The sequence below is a fragment of the Myotis davidii genome, unplaced genomic scaffold, assembly GCF_000327345.1.
Source record: "Myotis davidii unplaced genomic scaffold, ASM32734v1 scaffold309, whole genome shotgun sequence".
Classification (NCBI taxonomy): domain Eukaryota; kingdom Metazoa; phylum Chordata; class Mammalia; order Chiroptera; family Vespertilionidae; genus Myotis; species Myotis davidii.
In genome coordinates, this window is record NW_006383013.1 from 1,761,614 (window position 1) to 1,781,149 (window position 19,536).

A 19,536-nucleotide genomic window follows, 5' to 3' on the forward strand; every position below is an offset into this window, starting at 1 on the left:
CGGGAATTGGCCGCGCCAGGAGCTCAGTCTCTCCTGGGCCGAGGGGCTGGACGCGGCCAGGACGCCTTAGGAGGACTCCTGGCACCGGCCGGGGGGACAGTCGTCAGGACAGCGGCCCCACCCTCCGGAAAAGTGGGGGCAGAAGTTTGGAGGTGAGCGCCGGGAGCCCCGCGCGCGGCTGTTACGCAGGACTGGACCTCGGTTTCTTCTGGGGCGGACCAGGGCCACTGCCCCGCTAGCTGAGGCCACTGCCCCGTAAGACTGCCGGAGCTCCCAGCGCCTGTGCGGGGCTCCAAGGGAGGCCGTGGTCATGGTGAATGAAGGTCGCAACCTGGAGGAGCGCGATGGTACCCTTGAGCAGCAGTCCGAGCCGCCGGCGGACCCCAGCGCTCCCGCCCCACCTGCCATCCCCACTGACCCCAGCGTCTCGACTCATCCCAGCGTCTCGGCCCATCCTAGTGTCTCAGCTCATCCCAGCGTCTCGGCTCATCCCAGCGTCTCGGCCCATCCTAGTGTCTCGGCCCATCCTAGTGTCTCGGCTCATCCCAGTGTCTCCTTCCACCCCAGCGTCTCTGCCAACCCCAGCGGCTCAGCCTTCCCCAGCACCGTCGCCCACCCCGGTGACTTGACCCAACCCAGTAGCTCCGGCCGCGAGGACCTCAGTACGATCAAGGTGAGCAGGCGCCGTTGGGCGGTGGTCCTGGTGTTCAGCTGTTACTCCATGTGCAACGCCTTCCAGTGGATCCAGTACGGCTCCATCAATAACATCTTCAAGCACTTTTACGGGGTCAGTGCCTTTGCCATCGACTGGCTGTCCATGGTCTACATGCTGACCTACATCCCTCTGCTACTGCCGGTGGCCTGGCTGCTGGAAAAATTTGGCCTTCGCAACATCGCCCTCATGGGCTCCGCTCTCAATTGTCTGGGGGCCTGGGTGAAGTTAGGGAGCCTGAAGCCACATCTCTTCCCGGTCACCGTGCTGGGCCAGGTCATCTGCTCGGTGGCCCAGGTCTTCATCCTGGGCATGCCCTCCCGCATCGCTTCAGTCTGGTTTGGGGCTAATGAAGTCTCCACGGCCTGCTCCATAGCTGTCTTTGGCAACCAGGTGGGTAGAAGAGTTGGTGGGTGTTCAGAGGAATGGCCATGGTACCACTGTGGGACGGAGCGTGTTAGATTGTATCTGACCATCCTGAACTGTGTGGGAGACTGTAATTTTCTGACTTCAACTGAGTTGGTGACTCCGGGTGCCTTTCTGGTTCTGTGTGACTGATGATGTGAGTGATTATGACTGGGTGACTGTGTAAGAGAGGTGCGGGGCGGGGGATGGGGGTGGTGCGGATAAAAGGAGGGGACCTTTTCTTTCACCCACAATTTCTCCTCCCCCAGCAGAAAGCATGCTTTGAAAAATAGGATGTTTTATGATTTCATTCCTAACCTGTCAGTCCACCAGCCTAGACCAGTGGTCGGCAGACTCATTAATCAACAGAGCCAAATAGCAACAGTTCAACGATTGAAATTTCTTTTGAGAGCCAAATTTTTTAAACTTAAACTATAATATAGTTTAATATACCGATTTCTGCGCATGGGCCACGAAGTTTTAATCGCACTGTCCGTGCGCGCCCGCACGTGGTATTTTGTGGAAGGGCCACACTCAAGGGGCCAAAAAGCCGCATGTGGCTCGCGAGCCGCAGTTTGCCGACCACTGGCCTAGACTTTTGACTCCAGGAGAGCTGTCCTTTCTCAGGGAGCAGCTCCAGGGCTGGTACCGTTAGAATGTAGCAGGTGTCTTTAGCCTGAGCCACCAGCTTTCCTAGAGTGCACGCTCTCCTGCGCTACATAGTACCGCCGAGCCGGCCCTGGTGGCGTTTGGCACCGTTCTTACCTTCTTTTGTATACAGCTAAAGACAGGGCAGTGGGAACAACGCTTTGTGCCAAACTCCTTCCCTGGGGTTTAGAGCCAAGTTTAGCAGGATGGAGTAGAAACTCCCTCTGAATTTCCAAAGACTAAAACCCTTGGAAAGGCCTGGACAGCTTACCTCTAAATCTCTTCTCTTTCCTCTTTGGAAGGAGCATATGAAATTCTTTGCCTCACCATGTGCATGGTGATGACCTAGGAAGTTGAGTGAGTTAAGCATCTGATCGTCTTCTCCAAATATTTGAAGCAGATCAGACACAGGGGCTCTGCTCTATCCGAGCCACCACCTCCCGGGCCCGCTGCCTCCCGAGCACACGCCGTTGTGGCAGTGTGTTTCACAAGGTCCAGTAACGCTTAGTTCCTATGGGCCTGTTTTCTCTTACCTGTTGTTGCATTTAGAAATGTTAACCTTTTTCATTTAGAAATTTCTCATTTGGGTCAGAAATTTTCAAAACTGCTCTAAAGGCCAATTTCCACCCTGTTCGTCTTCACCACTAGGAAGTTGACTTGAGCTAAGTTTCCCCAAGCCTGTAAGCCCTGCCATTTGGGCAATAGTGTAAGCAATCAATGAAAACAAACAGAGAGGGTTCTTTAGCACACAAACAGGCAACATGAAATCTCTTACCCAGCTCTTCCCCCCCCACCCCCTCCACCTGTGGGTTTGAACGTCCTGAAGACTGAATTGATTTGAGGTCTGGGGGTGAAGCCAGAGGGATCTTGTTCAGGGCAACTAAAAACTAGGTGTTGAGGGTGACGCTGACCAACCCGCTATTTGCTAAAGGGATTTTCACGTCCCCATTGCAGCCCTGCTGGTGGGTTTGACATTATTGGATTTTTCCTTTCTAAGAAGGTAAAGCCGTGGGTGGGGGTGAAGGGCAGGACCTTCAAGCTTCCTGAGAGATATGTCTCTTTATTGGCAGTAGAACAGGATTCAGGCCAGGCCACTGCAAACCCCACACCTTTGGTTTGGGGAGGGCAGAACTATAACTGGGAGGAGCCCTCAGGAGGCCTGGTGAGTTCAGAGAACCAAGCGCTTGTTTTGTTAACCATTAAGAGTAAACTTTTTCCCAGTGCAGCAGGATGGCGTAGAAATCTCTTTGCTTTTTGGAAGGAGCATATAAAATTCTTTGCTCTAGAGGTGGCTCTCGGACAGAGCGTGCGGCTTAGGGTGGTCTTTGTCAGCTTCCACCATGGCGTACCACGGCCAGGGCCAAAAAGTGCAGAAGGTGAAGGTGCAGCCCACCAGCCTCATCTTCAGGTACTTGCAGAATAGATCTCGGATTCAGGTGTGGCTTTGTGAACAAGTGAATATGCGGGCAGAGGCTGTTTCATGGGTTTTGATGAGTGTATGAACCTCGTATTAGATGCTGCAGAAGAGATTCATTGAGAAAACAACTAGGTTGGATCATGCTGAAAGGAGGTAATACTTCTCTGCTCCAAAATGTCTCCACCTAGAAATGACTAATGGAGAGAGAAATTATTGAGAAGCAATACAGTTTGTGATTTTTAGGTGCCCTTTGTTGGGAGAATCGTTCTTAAACATTTATTCATGTTGGCTTACAATACCCTTATGTTACTACCAGATGACAATAAATGATGTTGAATTGTTTTTGTTAAAAAAAAAAAAGAGTTATAGGTTTTCAGACCCTTTATGACACACTTATACCTGTGAGGGAACTTAACACCAGACATATCTTTAAGATTTAATAACAGTAGTTATGCATGCATCACCCCTGCTCCCCTCCAAGGCCAGGAAATGCTAAGAATTTTACATTTAAAAACTCTGTGACAGCATAAATTTGTGTCACGAAGCCATCTATTTAGTTTGATATTTTTAGGCTCAACCCACTGTGCTAAGTAAAAAAAAATTATGAAATAACAGAATTGTTTATGCTTCCTCTCATAGAGATAAATCATATTTGATTCTCAGTGTGTGTTTTAACCTTATTTTCTGAGTAAAACATGACTGAGTGGAGGAGAAATATTAACAGAGCACCTTGAACTTTGCTGGAAAAGGGCTCCACAAAGCTGTTAAACAGATTTCCAGTGTCATTCTGCAGAATAATTCTTCATGGCCTGCAGACTTCACACTGGGCAGCAGAACCCCTTCACCCTGGTAATTCTAACCTCTCTCTTCTAGTGCTTCTTAGACACTTGACGAATGCACCAGCCCTGCTTGCATTCAGTCCAACATTCATTCATTCATTCATTCATTCATTCAACAAGCTTTTACCCAGGTGGGGGAGGGAGAGAATTTCTTCTACCCTTCTAGGTTTTTTCAGCTGGCCTAATAATTAAATGAACACGAGACAGATTAACAAGAGAAAGTAACCACATTTAATTACATATGTACATATGGGAACCCCACATACGTAAAAGAGTCAGAGATCCCACACACATGAGAGGTTCAGAGACAGAAAGGTCAAATGAGGATTATATTATATCCCAAGCCAAGGACTAAGGTGAGACGCCTTGGGTCTTAAAGGGAGGGGTGCAGGAAGGAAGGTCATTTGCGGGACAATAAGAAGAACAGATGTTCAGTAATGAGAAGTTTGCTCCGCTCTATAGATAGGTCATCAAGATGATTTCTGGGCTCTAGCTAGTTTGGCTCAGTGGCTAGAGCATCGGCCTGCGGGAGGAAGGGTCCTGGGTTCGATTCCAGCCAAGGGCACATTCCCGGGTTTTGGGCTTGATCCCCAGGGTGGGCGTGCAGGAGGCAGCCAATCAATGTTTCTCTCTCATCATTGATGTTTCTATCTCTTCCTCTCCCTTCCTCTCTGAAATCAATAAAAGAAATATTTTTAAAAAGATTATTTCTGATATTAACTTTTATTGTGGACAAAGCTCCCAATTTAAATTCTCCCAGGAAGATAAGGAAGAGGCAGGAGTTTCTGCAGGCTTTCAGTTCCCTTTAGCTCAAAATAATCCATATGCCAAGTAGCACATCTTGGGGAGACCTGTTTAAACCCCTTTACCTTGCTCCTCTGTTTTGCCAGGTGCTGTACTAGGGCTGCAAAGATAACCCCTGCCTTCGCAGAGTTCTTGCACCAGATGTTTAGATTGTACCAGTGTCCCAAGGAGATCCCGGGAAAGGATCTGGGGTGTGAAGGCATCCCTTGAGATAAACTGTAACCATGCAGGTGTGGGACATTCAAGTCGCTGCTAGTGAAGAGGCTGCTCTTACGCAGGCAGGACCAGGGTGCCAGGCTTTAGGACCAACAAAGACCAGAGGCTTTAAATTTTAAGTGCACGCAAAATAATTCAATTAACTGCTGGAGGAATCGCACCACATGAAACATAAGCAGTTGCAAATCACACAGCTTTTTTTTTTCAAATATATTTTATTGATTTTTTTTACAGAGAGGAAGGGAGAGGGATAGAGAGTTAGAAACATCGATGAGAGAGAAACATCGATCAGCTGCCTCCTGCACACCTCCCTACTGGGGATGTGCCCACAACCAAGGTACATGCCCTTGACCGGAATCGAACCCGGGACCCTTGAGCCCGCAGGCTGATGCTCTGGTACAAACTTAGTTAGGGATCCCGGTGCACAGCTTTTTTTATTACTCACACAAATTCCTGAGCTGTGGTACAAACTTAGTTAGGGATCCCGGTGGTGCTGTCCTCTGGGGTCCAGCAGCTAGGCTGGTCTGGTCTGGGTACAGGGGGTCAGCGTTCCTCACCCGAGAGCTCGGTCTCATCTCTATGGGTGGCGTGCAGGGGGAGATAGGGGGGTGGTTGTTAGCCGTTCTTCTGTCATCTGACAGGAAGAGGAGAGTGGAGCAGTGAGTGTCACTTGTCAGACTGACAAAGGGACGGGCCTTTGTAGCTGTCTTGACAGGTGAGCATCATTAGCTGGCCTGGGTCCATATTTAAAGCTTATTTGTACCTGTAGCAGCTCAGGTGGCTATCAATGATTTACATCAATGCACATATGTTAATCTCAAACAAGGGGAGGGGGCTAAGGAGAGTAGTCACTCACCAAATGTTTATCTTGACAAGTCACTCTGAGTTGTTTACTGAAGTTCAAATCTTTATCTATGAGGGACACACTTCAGGGCAGTGGGGAATGTGTTCTTAATATCATACTTCAAGTTTTAAGGAACGTTAACTCAAACATCTTAAAACTTTTCTAACATCCTTTAAACATTTTAAACATTTCTATATTTTACTACAACAACCAGGCACCAAGATTCAGATTTTTTTAAAAAGCGAAATTGATCAGAGTATAGGGGATTTATTTTCAGTTCTCCATGAGGTTTTTAGTATCTTCTTAGCCTAATTGCTATGGGAAAATTGAAGGGGAAGGAAGCTAAATATCAAACACCTACTAGTGCAAGACACTTTTTTCATCCATTATTTAATGTTTCAACATTGTGAGGTGGGTGGGATTGTTCCCGTTGTTACAGGTGAGGAAGTTGAGACAGATAAATGGAGCAACTTTATTCAGGGCCCTACAGGACTGGGTGGCAGAAGGGACAATTGAACCCAATTCCACCTCCAAAGCATATGTCTTTGAGTCTTCATGTGGATAAAATACATATTTAAAGAAAAAAAGGGCAGGATTCTGAGGTTTGAATTTTGATACTTGTGTCTCAAGAATTGATGGTGAGAAGTGTCTAGCAGTTGCCTCTAGAATTTGAGAGCCTCGCCCCTGTCTCTCAAGTTCCCAGCATTAGGTTGCCCCTCCCCCATGGCAAACTGCTAGGGCTGGTGCTGTTGCTCTGCACTTCGCATGGAGGGGTCCTAGGAATGGGTTCGAGTCTCTGGGAAGAAGAAGCCAGTAAATCCTGAGCCGAGGAGAGGGGAGGGAAGGAGGCTCCGACTGCAGCTGAGGCTCTTCCGGTTCCCTCTGGTTATTTGAACAAGTGGGAACAGACTGGCATTTTTTTCTTTTATTTTTTTTAGCAACACTTGTTCCATTGTTTCAAGGGAAAAGGATCTGTGTGGGGTTTTGAGTGATGTGGACACATTGTTGTTGTGCAAGGGTTAGAAGAAAGCCTGTGTTCCAGTCTGGTGATAGCTTGGTGATCAAGGACCAGGAAGATGTGGGAGATGAAAGAAATCTTCAAGTCAGCGCCAGCCCCCCACCCTCCCTGAGGAGCCTGCAGCACCCAGCAAGGGAAGGGCCTTCTCAAGGACTCTGGGGCTGCTCAGAGCACAGAACCCAATAAGAGAGGAGGAAATAATCAGTTTGCTTTCCCTGTAAGGAAAATTATATATATATATGCCTAATATGCAAATTGTCCCCTCGGGAGTTTGACCAGGGGACTGGGAGTTTGATCGCTCGCTATGACGTGCACTGACCGCCAGAGGGCGGCACGGAACGAAGCAAGGCCCCGATTGGCCCTGGTTGCCGGCCAGGCCTAGGGTCCCTACCTGTGCACGAATTTCGTGCACTGGGCCTCTAGTTACCTTATAAAATCAGTTCTACATCCTTTTTTTTCATCCTGGGTCTTTCGAAATTGTCATGTTTTTTACACTTCCAGACTAACCACCTTCCCTGGCAAATGATGGGGTTGTGTTCAGTAGCCAGGCTGCACCACACAGACCTGGAACAACGATGCTATTTGTAGGGGAGAAAAACTTTGCCTTGACCTTCTAAGGGCCCCTGGCTGGGTCTAAAAACTAAACTGATAAAGGCATTTTAACAGAAAATCATCCACATTTATTTAATGTAAGTGTTATGTGACATAGGAGCCTTATAAGAAAATGAAGAACAGTTTGACTTGTGCATTTTTAAAAAATATTTTTATCGATTTTTAGCGAGAGAGGAAGGGCGTAGGAGAGAAAGAAACATGGGGATCGAACCCAAAACCCAGGCATGTGCCCTGTCTGGGAATCGAACTGGCAACCTTTTGGTGTCTGGAATGATGCCCAACCAGCGGAGCCACACTGGCCAGGGCTAGACCTGTGTGTTTTTATGCCAGGTTTGATGAAGAGTGGACAACCGTGGAGGGATGTGGCAGGTTAGGGGTATGAGGGAATTACAGTAAACTAGGGAAACTGGACAAGGCCTGTGTCTGGGTTCTTCTTGGCAGCCTCCCTGTGTCTTCAGAGATAAGGATGCTCCCTTCCTCCCGGTCTGGGGAGGGCACCTCTCAGGATGGTTTGGTCTGTTTCAGGGAAGAAGGGCAAGGAGGGGGAGGAGAGGAAAGCAACCTTTCTGTTTCTGCTGTTTTCTCAAACTCCTTCAGGCTTCCAGCAGATGAAGACAGGGCTCTAGAGAACTGACTGCAGCCTTGGGGAGGTTGTGTTGGCTGGACTGGCTGATCATGGGTACCACCCAGAGAGGTTGAGTGTTTCTGGGACTGACTCAGGAGTCAGGGTCATGAGGCAGGTGGTCAGCCTAGGCTTCTCCCCAAATCATGGCCACTGGGGTGTCTTAAACTCTCGGCTTACGTTCTGGGTCTTCTAATGGGAGAGCCTTTCTTTCAAAGTCTGAGTGAAGTTTGGGGAGGAGAAGGCAAACTCTTGTTCTCTCCCATTGGTTGTTATTGTTCAGGCGCCCGGAGCGCCCGCCCACATGGCTGACCGCTTTCTGGCCTCCCTGTTGCACTAGCAGAGACAAACAGGCAGGAGCTGGGACAGCAGACGAGGCTAGTGAGTGGTGACCAAAATGAGAATGGGCGGGACCCAGGGCCTGCAGGTCCCAAAGTGCTCACGGGTGCGCCAGGTCATATGCACGTGACATCGTAAAAGTGACATTGGAATGTGGTGGGGTGACAGCAGACAGGAGGTCCCATCTACAGACAGCAGCTGCTTCAGCTCCCGCCAACCACTGACATCCAAAGCATGGCCCAGTGTTGTTAGATCTTCTCTTTTTTTTTCTTTAAAGAGAAACCAGAAATCCAGATTTTTTTAAATGTGAAATCTGTTTTTTAAATTGTGGCAAAACGTACGTAACATAATGGCGATGATTTTAGCCATTCATAAGTGTCCAATTCAATGGCATGAGATACGTTCACAATGGCATGTAAGCCTTAACCGCCATTTATACCCCAAACTTTTTCATCCCCCCCCCAGCAACTCTGTAATCCTTAAACAATAACTCCTCCCTGCTCCCTCCCTCCAGCCCCTAGTTACCCCTTCCTGCTTTCTTTCTCTATGAATTTGCCTATTCTAGGTACCTCATAGGATCTTATTCTAGGATTCATATGCTTGTTGGCTTTCTGTGTCTGCTTATGAATTCTGTTTGTTAAATGCTGCTGACGGGTTCAAGACTTTAGAAAAATAACAGTCTTTATTTAGAAACTGCAGGTCAGATAAAACGGTCCCATCTGAGACTTTGGGGGAGGGGAATGTGCAGGCAGGTGGAAATGAGAGGTCAGAGGTTAGCAACTCTGGGGAGGAAATGAGACAAGTGCTTCCTGAAAATGGGGGTTTTTCACCTCACCCATGGGCCTGGGTGAAAATGCCTGGCCCCCATGTGGACTTCCTTAACCAGGCTTTCTGGGGGAGGGGTCCAGATGCCTATATTTTCAACTGGCCTCCCAGGTGGGGCTGGCAATCAGACTTTTTGAAATCACCTGGAGCAATGGTCGGCAAACTGCGGCTCACGAGCCACATGCGGCTCTTTGGCCCCTTGAGTGTGGCTCTTCCACAAAATACTGAGTTCTGCGTATGGGCCACAAAGTTTCAATCGCACTGTATGTGTGTGGTATTCTGTGGAAGAGCCACACTCAAGGGGCCGAAGAGCCGCACGTGGCTCGTGAGCCAGCAGTCTGCCGACCACTGAGCTGGAGAGAGGACCTGCAGGCCATGGGAAGGCACCCTCCCGCTTAGAGCCAGGTTCTTGTCAGCGCTGGTTTATGAGGTGTTTGCTGTAGGCTGGGTCCTGTGTGCAGGTGGAAGCATTTGTGAGCTCAGTTACTCACCCTTCAGATTGAGGGGAATGCTCACTACTGGACAGCGACCTGGCCCTGAGCGCGTCTGCCTCGGGCGTAGTGTGTTGGTTCCTGACTTCGAGCAGGAAAAATTTCGCAACGTGAAGCTGAAGCTGGAGACAGCGAAACAATGAAGGGCTTAGGAGAGAAGCAACATCAGGTGAGCCAAGGTGGGGCCGCTTTGGCTCTGGTAAAATTCTAGGCGAGAAATGAGCGGAGGTGGGGCTGCTGTCAGCTCGCTGGAAAGTCCCACTGCAAAGGGGGCCTCGGCGGCAGGTTCAGGGGTTAGCCCAGGACAAGCTGCCTTCCCTCCTCGTTGCAAGTCTCAAGTTGAGGAGATGCATGCCTGTGGGAAGAAGAGGGGGAAGCGAAAGGTGTGGGCACGCCCCCAGGAGGGAGAGTGAGGGAGCACTGGGTCCTTATTTTGAAGGTTTTACAGGCTGGGGGTTTAGGGGAGGTCTTAGGGGAGATCTCAACAGACTATTCATCAGATTCCAGGCGTGCCCTTTCAGGGTCTAGTCTCCAATGACTGATCAGAGCCAGGGCCAGGGCAGGCCGGCAGTCACCACAGCTGGCCCTAGTGTTGGTGAGCGTGGAGCTGAATACACCTGAGGCCTGGAATTTCTCTCTAGGAGGGAAAGGTCAGGGGAGGGTCCGAATCCCGAGTCGCATGACCAGCCATATGCCAGGGGAGGAAAGCCACCCTGAGGGTGATCCTGCGCCAGTTTGGGGCTGACTGCCCTGGTGACCGATTGTGTCTGCTGTAAATTGCTCAGCCAGGTGGTTCAGCCATCTCTCTGTTTCCCCATTCCACTTGCCGAGGAATTTTCCTAGCTTCTTACTATCCTGGTTGGGCTGGTATTGGAGGCTCATCGTGCTGATTCACTTAAGGTTCTGAAAATGTCCTGGAAACCCTCATGGGGGTGGGGAGAGGGGGAAATCCCTGATGGAATGTGCGGTGAAACCACTGCAGATGCTCCTAATCCTTTTGTTTCTTGAATGTCAACTCTGCACTGGAGGAAGCTGGGGTTGGCCTGACTCTCTCGGCTCGGTTTCTCTGCCAGGCATTGCTGCAGGTGCCCGCTAACTCCATGGAATCCAGTCTGAGTTTTCAGTGTAGCATTCTAGGACCCCTGCTCCCTCCCCATCCCTACTAGTGTGTCTCTGGTTCCCTCCCAGCCTAGTCTCTCAGCTCTGATCAGTGGAGCTCCTGAGTTGTCTGGGTGAAGATTCACTGCTTAGGGACTAAGCCTCCTCCTGCCGGGAGAGTGACATTAACAAGATGGTGTACTAAAAAGTCTTGGGAACCCCCCCCCCCCCCCCGAAACAGTAGATAAACTAGAAACTGGCTAAAATAACTTCTTTATCGGAGCTCTGAAAACCAGTCAAAGATCTACAGCAATCAAGCAAATGCCCAACCAAGAAAAATCAAAATGGTAGGAAATTCCATGCCCTTTATACTCACCCTCCCCACCTCCCTTCCCCGTGCTGTGGCTCCCAATCCCCAGTTCCCTTCTGAAAACCGAATTTGCAGTGTTTCAACCCAGTTGTATTCCTGAACGCTAACAATGAACAATCCAAAAAGGAAATTAAGAAAACAATCCCATTTATAATAGCATCAAAAATACTTAGGAATACCTTTAACCAAAGAGGCGAAAGACTTGTACACTGAAAACTATAAAATGTTGCTGAAAGAAATGAAAGACCTAAATAAATGGAAAGACATTCTGTGTTCATGGGTCGGAAGACTTAATGTTGTTAAGATGTCAGTACCACCCAAAGCCATCCACAGATTCAACACAGTCCCTATCAAAATTCTGATGACGTTTTTCATAGAAATAGCAACAGTGCATCCTAAAAGTCATGTGGAAATTTAAGGGACACCGAAGAAACAAAACAATCTTGGGAAAGAACAACAAAGTTGGAGGTTTCACACTTCTTGATTTCAAAACGAATACCAAAGCTACAGTAATGATGATATTGGCATAAAGACAAACATATAGATCAATGGAATAGTGTCCAGAAATAAACCCTCACAGGTATAATCAAATGATTTCCAACAAGGGTGCCAAAACCATTGAGCAGGAAAAGAACAGCACCCCCCGCCCAAGTCTTCACCTAAGGATATGTTTATTGATTTTTACAGAGAGAAGGGGAAGGGGAGAGAGAGAAAAACATCGATGTGAGAAACATTGATCAGTTGCCTCCCATACCCACCCTGACCAGGATTCAAACCCACAACCTTTTTGGTGTTCAGGACAATGCTCCAACCTACTGAGTCACCCAGCCTTTTAATAATAAATAGATTTTATTTTTTAGAGCAGTTTTAGGTTCACAGCAAAATTAAGCAGAAAGGTATACCCAAAAGAGCTGAGAGCCCTAGCTGGTTTGGCTCAGTAGATAGAGCATCGGCCTGTGGACTGAAAGGTCCCGGGTTCGATTACAGTCAAGGCCATATGCCTGGGTTGCTGGCTCTGAACTCCAGTGTGGGGCATGCAGGAGGCAGTTGATCAATGATTCTCTCTCCCTCTACCTTCCTCTCTGAAATCAATAAAAACAAAAAAAATAAAAATAAAAGAACTGAGAGCAGGAACTTACTTGACCAGATGTTTGCACCCACGCGTATAGCAGCATTATTCACAGACAAAAGGTGGAAGCCACCCAGGGGTCCATCTCTGGGGGAATGGATAAACAAAAAGTGTTATATACATACAATGGAATGTTATTTAGCTTAAAAAAGAAAGGAAATTCTGACACATGCTCCACATGGATGAATCTGGAAGACATTATACCAAGTGAAATAAGCCAGTCACAAGTACTATATCATTGCACTTACAGAAGGTATTGAGATGTCTTTTTTTTTCTTTCTGACAACAACCAGTTCTCCAATTCTCTGTCCTACAACTCAGTTCGATTCTGACACTAGCTCCTCAGAGTTAGTGCAGATCCCACAAGTTCGGGGCTCAGTTCCGCAAGACTGCCTCCCATGAGGTACCATTTGCAAATCCTGGAGGCCACCTGTACTTCTGACTATAAATTGGGGATTCCCACAACCCCTCCTTAGGTTCTGTAATCTGCTAGAATGGCTCGGAGAACCCAGGGGAACACTTTACTGACCTTTACTGGTTTATTATAAAGGATACAACCCAGGAACAACCAAAGGGAGCCGATACCGAGCAAGGTTCGGGGAAAAGCACACGCGTCCATGCCCTCGCACCTCACACCACCACCCTCCCAGCACTTTGACGTGATGTGTTCACCAACCTGGAAGATCACTGAATTTCCTTGTTCAGGAGTTTTTATAGAGCATAGTTTCCAGCTCCCTCTCCTCCTCAGAGGTGGGGGAAGGTGTGATTGAAAGTTTCCAAATTCTAATCACTAGGTCTTCCCCTCAACCATTAGCTTAAACTCAGGTGTGATGGAGGGGGCTCCTTATGAATGACAGAAGACACTCAGGAAATTCCCAACTTGTTTAGAGCTCTGAGCCAGGAATGGTGACAAAGACCAAATATATTTTTATTATACCACAAGTACCCAGAATAGTCAAATTCACAGACTCAAAAAAGTACAATGGTGGTTGCCAGGGGCTGGGGGAGGAAAGAATGGGGAGTTATTATTTAAGGGGTACCCAGTCAGTTTAGGAGGATGAAAAAAGTTCTGGAGGTGGATGGGGGGCATGGTTGCTCAGTGATGTGAATGTACTTTATACCACTGAACTGTACCGTTGAAATGGTTAGAATGATCAATTTTATACTGTGTATATTTTACCATCGTCCCCCCAAACCTCCCCGAATATCCCCACTACTTGTGAGGTGTTCCCCTCTGGCTGGGTACTGCTCACCTCCTGCCATCATCTCCTCTGTCTCCGTGCGTGGAGGCATCCCTGGCTTCTGCTTGCTGGGTTTACTGGGTCCTGGGCTTGGTTTTCTGGTGGCTTGTGTTTGCCCCTCTTCCTTTATCTTTTCCTGCTCCCCCAGCTCCTCTTCCCACCGAATGGGGGGAACATGTCAGGGAGCTGGACCCTTGATACATCTCTCCTGTATCTCAGGGTTCTGGGCATACCGGCGAGTACAAATGGAGGGACCAATTATTAAACAGGTTTCCATTTCCCGAAAGAAAGTAAGGTGACAATGAGTTCACTGAGTGCTCGGGTGGCTGGAGGAAGGGTCACTAGACTCTATCTTACTCTTTCAATGAAAAGAGTATTAAGTCCTTACTGTGTCAGACCCACCAGACCAAGCTTGTTGAGAACACCATCTTTAGCTCTGCTGGGTACTCTTGGGCAAGTTTCTAAACTTTTCTAAGTTTTTATTTTTCTTTTTTTTAAATCCTCACCTGAGGACATGCTTAGAAAGAGAGAAACATCCATGTGAGAGAGAAACATCGTTCACTAGGTCAGGCAGCTTTTCTAAGTTTTGACTTCTTTTGTAAGATGGAGATGAGACAGGGAGTGGAGGGCCTTTAGCTAATGGTTTATCAGACAAGAAATGGTCAATGAAGAACGGATGCTATCACCAATAAAGGTAGTCAGTTGGCTCCCGTCTGCAGGGGCTCCTGATGCAGGAAAGGCCAACACTTAACCGCTTGAGGGTATCTGTGCACGGGGCATTAAGGGGTCACAGCCCGTGGTAGCGCATACCTCAGTGTGTGCTGTGAGGAGCGAGCAGGACAGCTCCTCTGAGGAGGTGATGGTAATAGCCAGTTCTCAATGAGTGAAGTGAAGAGATGTTGGGTGAATAGGGGAGGGTGGGCCGTTCCAGGAAGTTCCCAGGTAGCATTCCGATGGGGACTTGTCCCCCTTGAGAGCGACTGGATCAAAAGCTTGCAGGTGCTAGAAGATGGCGTGAGTTTCCAAGTGTGTGGTTGATGAGACCTGTTGTTGTCTGTTGTGAAGACTTTGGGGTCTCAGAGGACACAGATACTGGGCCAACCCCAGTCCCCACACATCAGACCTTAGCCTCACAAACCTAAGGCTGTGCTGAAGGAAGTGGGGCGCCCAGGCTTATCAGGTGGACACAGTTGTTTCCCCCAGCCTGGTTCTTGATCTTTTTCCAGCAGTGCTACTAACAGGATGTCCTTCCCTGGACTTCAGCGCCCCGCCCCCCAGCCCTCCCTTCCCTGCCCCCCTATTGCCAACATCAAACAGCCCGAGTGGACTGCGGGATGATGAGGGTGGAAGCCCATCAGGGATGATAGAGAACCATAGCATTAAGGTGAAAGCTGCTGTTTCTTCTTTTTGCATTCTCTGTCCCCTGACCTCTATTCCACACCAGCCCAACAGAGCATCTCCCCTTGATTCTGCAGGACAAAGGACTTTTCTCTTTGCTGAGTCATTCAGGGGTGGGAGGGCATCCTGCAGGCTTCAACGCCCCCTGATTCTTCTGCCTTCTGAGCTCATTATAGACATCTTTTCTTTTTTATTCTGTGCAAAAACCTTAGCTCAGCCTCTTCCCGCCACACAATTCAAGACGAGGCCTTGCTCCAGCATGAGGGCAGATACCAGCAGCACCGTCTGTGTCTGTGGAAGGGAGAAAAGGGAAGCAGGGCTGGATTCCACTCGCGTACCAACTTCTTGTGTCTGAGAACCTCTAGGTGGAGCAGTGTTTGCTTTGGCTCCCATCCCATCTGACTCCCTCTCCAGAGAGGTGAACATAGCCCCTTTCAGTTCTGGGAGACCACTTGCGATGGGACAGCCCTGCCAACCAGAAGGGAGGGGCACAGAAGTTGGAGCAAGATTGGGGGTTAGTTTTTCTCCTTTTTTCCCTTTCTCTTCTCTCCTAGAATTCCTGACTTCAGCCCAAGTTACTGTGCTAACTAGCGGGGTGTCCTCAGTGGCTCTGGACCAGCTCTCTCTATGCACAAGGCCATTTGTCCTGTCCATCTACTCTGTGAACTGTACGAAGTGAGCAGCTGTGAGTCAACACATCAAAGCAGGGCCCATTCTAATGGGCTGTTTGTATGGATGGTGGCTGCCCCTCCAGTGATCTGTACCACCTCAGACCTTTGTCCAGGGCATCCTGTTTGGTGCTGGAGAACTTTGTGGAGCTACCCAATGAGCTTACTCAGAGAACCATTTCTCCTCTACCAAGAATCTAGGCAGGAGCCGCACCTCTCTCACACCTTCCCTACCTAGGACACGCTGGGAAACCAGCAGCTAAGTGTCTTTTGATTTCTCTCCTTGGGGCAGTTTTCAGTTGTTTTCAAGTGTGGTCCAGTATCAGAATCACCTAGTGTTCCTTAAAAATGCAGATTATGCCCTAGCCAGTTTTGCTCATGGCTGGAGGGTCATCTTTCAGACCAAAGAGTTGTGGGCTCAATCCTGGTCAAGGGCACGTACCTTGGTTGGAGGCTTGATCCCTGGCCCAGGACAGGACTTGTGCAAGAGGCAAACAATAGATGTGTCTCTCTCACATCAATTTCTCTGTTTCTCTCCCCCATCCCCTTCCTCCCTTCCTTCCACTCTCTAAAAATCAATGGAAAAATATCCTTGGGTGAAGATTTCAGAATGCAGATTCCTGGGCACCCAGGGCAGACCCAAGGAGTTAGCCTCTCTGGGGTGGGGCTCGGGAACCTGTGGTTTTGGTTCTCCATCAGGGGATTCTCATGCCATTGACGTCTGAGAACTCCAGGGTGGGAGCCTGGAACCTGGCTCTGCTGGCAGCTGTGTTTGGGGCCTCTAGCAGGACACCTGTCCTCTTTGGGCATCAGCTTACTAGTATCTATAACAAGAAAGCCTTGGCCCTGGCTGGGTAGCTTAATTGGTGCATCGTCTTAATACACTACAGTTGCAGTTCGAGCCCTGGTCAGGGCATATACAAGAACCAACAAATGAATGCATAAGTAAGTGGAATAGGTTGATGTTTCTCTCTCCCATCCTCTCTCTCTCTAATCAATAAAATTTTTTTTAAAACAAAACAGAAAGCCTGTTCATAGGGTGCCACCAAAGTTAAATGAAGAAGTCTGTAGCTTAAAGCCTTTGAGACCAAATAAGCCCTCCACAAACATTTACTGAATCCACATCTATAATCTCCCTACCTGCCAAACCCAGGTACGGAAGCATCCTCTCTAACTCTAAAATCCAGCTACTTTCTTTCATCTCAGCTGACTGATCCTTCTCCTAGCGTCATACATTGGGGGAACTTAAGCAGACCCACCTGTCCACTCTCTGCTGGTGAGTTAGGTTGAGGTCAGGCCACCACCCGTCTAAGGAGAGGTCAGCCCTCCCAAGACCTTGCTGCTAGGACACACACCGGAAGAGGCCATTCCTGGCACCCAGTGGGGACTAAGAGCATTCAGATGGAAAGATGAATGACTAGTGTTCTGGTTTCACACTTTATCTTTGGGGCATTATTTTCTCACTAGTGGCCCGGTGCATGGGTTCATGCACATTGAAAGGAAATTAATTAGAAGAAATACTACTTACTGCAGCTCAGCAGTAAACCAGATTCGGGGTGACAGTGCCCCAGCAACAACATAACCCACGGCTGAAGGTGGAATCGTGTGGCCTTGAGAGGAATCGGGCTCCCTCTTCTCTGGTTCCGGGGTGCATCACCCGAGAACCACCACTGCCAAGTCACCGCAGCTCAGCAGCTCCTGTGTTGAGCATCTGCCCCTGGTGGTCAGTGCGCATCATTGTACCGGTGGTCAGACGGTTGGCTGGTCACTTAGCCTTTTATATGCATAGATTGCTGAAGGAGGATTCCAGAGTACTTTCTGTGATTATCAGAGATTCCAGAGCTTTTTCTGTGATTACCAGGAAGATTCCAGAGCAATTTCTGTGATTGCCATGACCTCAGTGGGGTGGGGAAGAAGAATGCATCTTGATCCAACTTTCTTATACTCTTCCTCACCTTGTACGCACACCGGTTGCCCTGAGAAAATTCCCCCACCTAATCTCTTCACTTCCAAAAGCCTTGGAAGCCTGTTCTAAGGGAGAGCAGCAGCTGGTAGAGTCTGGCTGAGCTGGGGGCAGGGCCTGGGAAGATCAGGGATCCCTAGTTCTCTGGAGACACTTCCCCTCCTCTAGCCCCTCACCAGCCTCCTGCATCTCCAGGGTCACTGTCCTGGTCAACAAGAGACAGTCTCAGCCTCTGGCCTGCTGTTTGGCCTTGGGACTGGCATTTCAACAACCCTTTGCTTTATCTGTGCGGTGAGGTGTCTTCCTTGCTGACATTTGGTTCTCTGAAGGCTACTGTGTGTGTAGGGGGGAAGGAGAGGTGGGGGTGGGGGCAGGAGGGAGCTGTGTTCTCAGGGCCCAGATCACTGGCTGGAGGTTTGTTTAGGGACTTACAGAGGAACGCTCTCCTCTCATTGGACTGTCTCTGACTCACTGTTCAGAAAGAACTTTGATAAGAGGTAGACAGGGCTTGCTTAAGGCAAAGATAAGCCTTTTGTAGGTCTGGGCATGACTATTTATCCTGTTAGGATTTATGGTTAGATCGCCTGGGAGGTTACTTTGGATCAGATTTATTACAGAGCCTTTTTCGAACACAGTCCCCTCAGAGCTTGGATCATTCCCGAGTCTCAGACCACATCCTTCTGGGACATGTGTCTGCTCAGTGCCTTGTGGCTCAGCAAGGTTCTGTGGGAACAGAGCAGGGCTTGGGATGGGGACATCAGACATCCCTGTGTTTATGTTGCCACAGATAAACTCTATGATTTCAGCAAGTGGTTTGAACTCGGCTATGAAATGGAGAAAACAACATGCTCTCTTAGAGCTCTGTCGCCTCCCTTACATTGGTGGTTTTGAGGCTTTGATTCCAGGCTGGATATGCAGTGCCTGGAAAACTGAAATACTGTGTAATGCTAGCTTTTACGTGCCCTTAAAAAAAGAAGGAAGACTTTAGATTTGCCCTGTGACACAGAATGAAAGGGCTTCCCTATACACACATCATGTCCTATCTAAATTGTAAAGGGCAACCTTGGGTTAGGGACCACACCCTTGTTTATAGGGCTCAGCATTCTGACCTTTACAGTCAGCTCTTTGTTTCCCAACCCGCTCTGGTCATTCTGGCGGTAGGAGCCTCTCCCAGAGCTGCTGGGTTCCAGAGCGTCCCTGCGGACGGATCCCCGTGAGCTGAGCTTTGTGGTGGCTCTGGGAGTCCTGCAGAGCATTCTGATTCCAAGAAGGGCCTTTGCCAAGGGTTGGCATAAAGCAGCAATTCAATCCACATGTGCCCAGGATGGCTCCTCCCTTCATGTAGGAAAAAATGGAGGTGGTGGCCCAGCACAGAATTGATTGAATCCCTGCCATCAGGAGCTAGGGGGCAGGGCCTAGGAGCGGTGTTCCAGGGGGCTGGTAGTCCTGGCTGTACCACACAAGTGGCAGTGATCACAGGTAACAAACGGGGCTCAGACAGTCCTGGTGAGGTTGTTGCACTTTCTCTCCCCAGAGTTCTTCTAATCTCTCCTCAGGGAAGAGGGTAGGTACCATATCACCTGCCCAGGAATGGCTGGCCCTGAATTCTATTCTCCTCCTCAAAAATAGACGACCTGTACTAGGGTGCCTCCACCCTGGGCCAGGTCTCTGTCCCTTACAAATAACCCACGCAGGCCCCTGGTCATTGTTACCAGACTGAACGGGTCTGTTTGCCTGCCCGCATCAAAGCTCAATAAGACACAAACAGAAGTTTGCAGCCAAGACAGGAAGGATTTATTAAGGAGATGGTGCCATGCCGGAGTCACAGGTAGGTAATGCTCAAAGACCTGGCTCTCTGATGACTTTCAAGAGATGGA

The 19,536-nt window shown here is 48.9% G+C and overlaps 1 protein-coding gene and 1 pseudogene across 2 annotated transcripts in view; both read left to right on the plus strand.

Moving 5' to 3' along the window:
• Positions 1 to 6: 6 nt before the first annotated feature.
• FLVCR2 (feline leukemia virus subgroup C cellular receptor family member 2) overlaps positions 7 to 19,536 on the plus strand; it is a 57,402-nt gene continuing 37,872 nt past the window's right edge. The window contains exons 1-2 of one of the 2 annotated variants that reach the window (XM_015558056.1): positions 7 to 509; positions 546 to 1,105. In XM_015558056.1, the coding sequence (XP_015413542.1) occupies positions 311 to 509; positions 546 to 1,105 (759 nt within the window). In that variant the 5' untranslated portion in view covers positions 7 to 310. Of the gene's footprint in view, positions 1,106 to 19,536 lie in introns of both variants that reach the window. The other variant, XM_006778800.2, reaches the window with a different exon arrangement.
• On the plus strand, positions 3,066 to 3,407 carry LOC107181655 (annotated as a pseudogene).